This window comes from Opisthorchis viverrini (assembly GCF_000715545.1).
Source record: "Opisthorchis viverrini unplaced genomic scaffold opera_v5_567, whole genome shotgun sequence".
In the NCBI taxonomy this organism is placed as follows: Eukaryota; Metazoa; Platyhelminthes; class Trematoda; order Opisthorchiida; family Opisthorchiidae; genus Opisthorchis; species Opisthorchis viverrini.
Genome location: NW_008752228.1, coordinates 93,295 through 98,213, shown reverse-complemented (window position 1 = coordinate 98,213; position 4,919 = coordinate 93,295). Strand labels below are relative to the sequence as shown.

At 43.7% G+C, this 4,919-nt stretch overlaps 1 protein-coding gene across 1 annotated transcript in view; it reads left to right on the top strand.

The window, feature by feature from the left end:
- T265_11735 (hypothetical protein) overlaps window positions 1-4,045 on the top strand; it is a gene marked incomplete at both ends in the record, with an annotated part of 42,788 nt that extends 38,743 nt beyond the window's left edge. The window contains one exon of the mRNA XM_009178473.1: window positions 2,692-4,045. Coding sequence (XP_009176737.1) covers window positions 2,692-3,686 — 995 coding nt within the window. The remainder of the gene's footprint in view (window positions 1-2,691) is intronic.
- Window positions 4,046-4,919: the final 874 nt, after the last annotated feature.

The following is a 4,919-nucleotide window of genomic DNA, read 5'->3' as shown; positions in this document are numbered from 1 at the left end:
TTTTTTTTTACGTATCAAGTAGATAATTTTCCTTCCGGGAAGCCGGGCTTCTTGTTTCAACACATAACAAACCCTCAGACCTCCATCACTAGGATAAACGCAGCTGGCCTTTGGCTGTTCGTTAGTCGTTGAATTAAATTACTTGTCGTGTTTGCATGAATCGCCTTTAAATGGCTGCTACTTAGCTCTGTTTCGTTTTTATCTCTGACAAGATTTATTCACACAATCACATTACTTCTCAACACAGCTGTCACAACACAAAGTTTTTTTTTCAACTGCGATAAATTCTCAAACGACTATCTTCAGAATCACAAACTCCCCCTCCGGATTGCTTCCCCTAGCACTTCGTTTGATTTTAAATCGATAGGTTCCAGCTGTAATTCAGTTGCACTTAAAACTACTTTATCATACTTATCTGTCCTCTTTTTCATCAAATTTGCAAGCTGTCACTTGAGGGTATAGTTATTTTATTCATATGTATGAGGGAATATAAACACCCAATTTCTTATTGATTTATTCCGGAACTTCTGGGAATGATTGAGGCTTTCAGTCTATAGAATTTCAAATAAAACGATTGGCTTTGTACACATCGTAAACCAAATTGTTTTTCAAGGAAGCTCCAGCTTCAATGATCCAACTGCTTCGGCACATCTGTTGGTTTTGACACCCAGTAGCAGCACGCACTATTTGGTAGACCCCCACTCCAGTAGGTAACCCCTCCTAGGAGTTTCATGCTACCTATCCTGATAGAAAAAAAAGCTCATCTTTATTTTTGAATCCACTTTTTCTTGGCTGCAGAAAGTCAGTTATCGGTATCACTGTGGTTGAAATCGCATGTGATGTCCGAATCTTCTTTGGCAACGGTTGCCCACTCTACGGATGTCTTTCTGCCTGGTTTACGTGAACTAGCTGTGTCTCGATTGTCCACTCTTGCACACGAATGTGGATGTTTTTTGACGATCCTCGTTGACAAAATGTGTTTGAATCTCCAAAAATCTATGCACTCGCCCCGTCTGTGTCTCCTTAGGTGGGCGCACGTGGATACTTTGGCCTTTTGCTTAGCTTTTACAAACTGTTGATCCGAGACAACAGACAAGGTTCATGCAACCAACTAAATTTGGAGTAAGTATTAGGCCCACTGTGAGAGTTTATCACTGGTTAGAAGGCCAATTGGGATATCCTTGAATGGTGAAATTTTGAATCGAATCTATTTTGAAAAAAATTAGAAACCCTCAGCTGTTTAAAGTTCTTTTGTTAACTTTAGCTTCGTTTATCTCTTGAATCTCTAGGACTTTTCGCCCCCCCCCCCCCCCTTCTGGTTAATATTGTCACGATTGGCTGTTGAACAATATGACTAACTTGCAGCTACACCTAGTAGTTCACGCCACGTGGTTCCCCACCGGTTCCCCAACTTTCTAAATGGAATGCCCATGCTTCTTGCGGTGGGGTGTGTACTCTCTGAGCAACTCTCATGGTTTTTGATTCGGGAAGCGTTGAATTTTCGTCCCCACCAACTAACTATAAATAATCTAGTTGCCTGTCTAAGTCAAATGCTGTTTAAACTATTTTACGTCGTCTCTGGAGCTAGTTATCGCGGGAATAGGATAATGCAGACCGGCTTTCATCAACCTCTGAAGTCTGTGGTTTTGAAATCACATCGTTTGGAGCGTAGTTCTCCGAAGCACTACTGTTGTCTCGTGGGAACACCATACAGTCTTAAGGATAGCATGTATCATATGGATGACTGGATTGTGCTGTTTACCTATCCTCAGGTGCCAACACATTATTTGCTGACGGAGCTCTCCTCATTCATTCTCATGTAGGTTAGAAATCGACAAACTATATCACCTGGTAGTGAAGCAAACTAGGCCAAGCTAACATCTGCCGTCCCTCTACATCCGGACTCTGAGGCAAGCTACATTAGTGGTTAGAGGTGCTGACACACATGACTCAGTCGACTGCTCAACTGGCATTTTCGTACTGGAGTTGTTTTCGCTAATTTGTGGTGCCCTCTTCTCATTCATCCCTACCGTAATCGTGGTCCATGCGTATACATCGTTGCAACTCTATCCACACAAGAGTACATGGACTCATCGGCTACAGTGCGTACCATTTCCAAAAAATATATAGTAGAGGGAACCACTGTATGATAGTTGCTGCTGCTGCTTCAGGTGATGATATAAATGAGAAAATTTGCTGAGAGCTCTGTGCCTGAAACCCAGAGATGTTTGTGGTGCGTTTTTCACTCTTCCGGAATCTTCCGAAGCCGGCGGTTGTCATCACGACCCGCAGAAAAATGCACGATCAAAGTACCTTCACAAGGAAGCCAATTGACTCAGAAAGCTGTAGGAATGGCGCGAACTTGTTTAAATCTTTCAAAGGATGAAACATCTCGTCCAGTACCTGCATTATCCAAAACAGATAGTTCAGTAAAACGTCAGTGTTCAACATTTTGACCAACTCTCTCGGTAGGTGTAGTTTATCAGCTCTCATGTACATTAACGTGGCACTCCTCTAGTAATTTTGGCTCGTGAAAGACACTGCTTGGCTAGTTGCAGTGTCCGGGAAACAGGAAAAAGGTACTTTGATTTTTTTCTAAGACCTTTCTTTGATCAAACTTCCTTATCAAAGTGCTTTTCTGCGTCACACTTCCCAGTTGCTTACTCTGTTTTTGTTGATTTCGCATTACAGCTCTTCAGCTTCCCATCATTAGATGGATAGCAGAGCGACTACGTCGTCTCCGGGTCACTTGGCGACGTGCAGGTAGCTCAAGAACCACCATGCAAAAATCTTGCCAGTCCGTGTGCGAACCAGTGAACAGTGAGAGTATCATTCAGTCCCATCGCAAATCACATTCCATCGCAATTCCGAATCAGTTGAGTGGTCCCGGTAATAGCAAACGCTCAGATGGACACAGCAACCCTCCTGCCACACCGTCTACATGTCTCGCCACCTATGACTTTAAACCGAAATATTCCAGTCTTCGGAGGTGTTTTAGTCTTGCTGAGGATGCGGACGAGGGTTTGACGAATCGAAAACCTGCGCCAAAACTTATTGGATCATTTCCTTCCGACACACGTGTACCTGAGGCACCCATGGGACAGCTGAATAATGTAAACCATGAGTTGCCCATTTATCAATCAATGAACTTGGGCCGGGCGACGCAATGGTTCTCACATCAAAACTTTGTAGGCAGCCCCTCCTACTTATCGTTGGTGGCCAGGGCCCATTCCCAGCTTGACCGAACTTCCGTACATCAGTCCCGTCACCCAAGCCACTCTACGTCTCGTCTCGCCATTCCTGGCTCAAATGAGCCATCTCATCCAGATTGGTCCTATAGACCGCAGCATCAGATATTAAATCCGCTCTCTACTCCAACAAACTTGAAGCCTTCTAGGAAACGACCTGCCACACGAGATAGCGGCTTCGCCGAATCCGACTGCGCAACACAGCCTGTTGTTGCCGTGCAACTACGCGATCGTTCGGTAGGCTACTCCGTTTCACCTCTGTCGAAATCCTCAGATGGTGGTGCATTTCTGAACCCGGATGCCTCATCGTTATGGCTTAATTTTCCTTCTAACTCACCACATGTCTGGTGGACCACCGGATTTCAAAACCCGGCTTCTCGTAATATCATGCCTTCAAACTCTTCGGTTCTTGTGCCCACAACACACCGGTACAGCTGAGAAGCGGTATTGACCTCAGTTTGACCCAGACGTTATTGCACAAAAAATGAACACACTGTTCGCCTTCCCTATGCCGCCTTAGCAGCGAAGCGCCAAACGTGTCATAAAGATTCAACCTCTTTAAACTTATTATTATTATCAGCGAGTTACTTCTTGCTTTCTGTGCCGTCAAAATGAGCGCATTTCTTATTCATGACGACCCTTGGAGTCAGAGGCTGCTCCCGAACTGTGTTTACCTGGTTTCTCTTGGCTTCTTTTTTATATAAAAAAAATACTCCCTATTCTTCCAACTTATTTACTCTTTCTCTGACCGAGTTTGTGACGCTCCACGACTCTCCAAATAGATGCTGCTTCCGAATCACGCTTGTTCTCTGTTCCCTAAAATTCCGTGCTGATCTGTCCAACAGTCGATAAACACAAGCCAAATTCGAGTCACCTTGAGATTATTTGACATCATGACCGAGTGGAACCCTTGCGCAGATTGTACAGTGTTTCTACCCGTCACTGTGAGTAAGGAGCTAAAATGTATAAACGGCGGCGAAAATCCTCGAAGTTAGATTTATACTTACAGTGAAATAGCCAGATTTGTTAATCTAGCGTGAGACGTAAGTTAATAGCTTCCATGAGTCGAACCGTTATAGTGGATAAAAACAGGTATTCCTCTTGAGAAAAAACATCATTCAAAGCAACCGTATTATACCAACGTAGAGTATCACAATCTACATTTGCTTAAATAATGATGGTTGCCCTTTTGTGCACTGAACAACCTGGTACTTCAAAATCTGAGGGATGTTCACCCTCAGGTGAAGCTTCAAACCGCCTGCAACCGTTCAACTGTTTCAGTTCCTTCGTGAATGTGCAGGAGGTTCTCAAACTTTTGATAACAGAGGGTTACAATCCAACGCTTCATTAGGTGCGGTTTATTGTGAAATTTTTCCGTGAGATGCAAAACCGACTACTATATTTCTGATTCCATAGGATTGTTCACGATGAATATCCCAGTGTTCAACTGACCTGCTTGCAAAAGTTAACTGGATCTGGTATATTGAATTCTGCATTGGCTCTTGCGTGTTCGTATTGCTCAGCTGCTTGAAGTTCTTTCTGATCAGTACTTTTAGGCAAAGGAATTTAAATTGCCACTATGTCAGGTTTACACCTTCCGTATTTTAAATAGGGGGAGTAGGTCGTCTTATCAGTCGCAAGTTTCGAGCCAGATCACACATGGCGTTGATT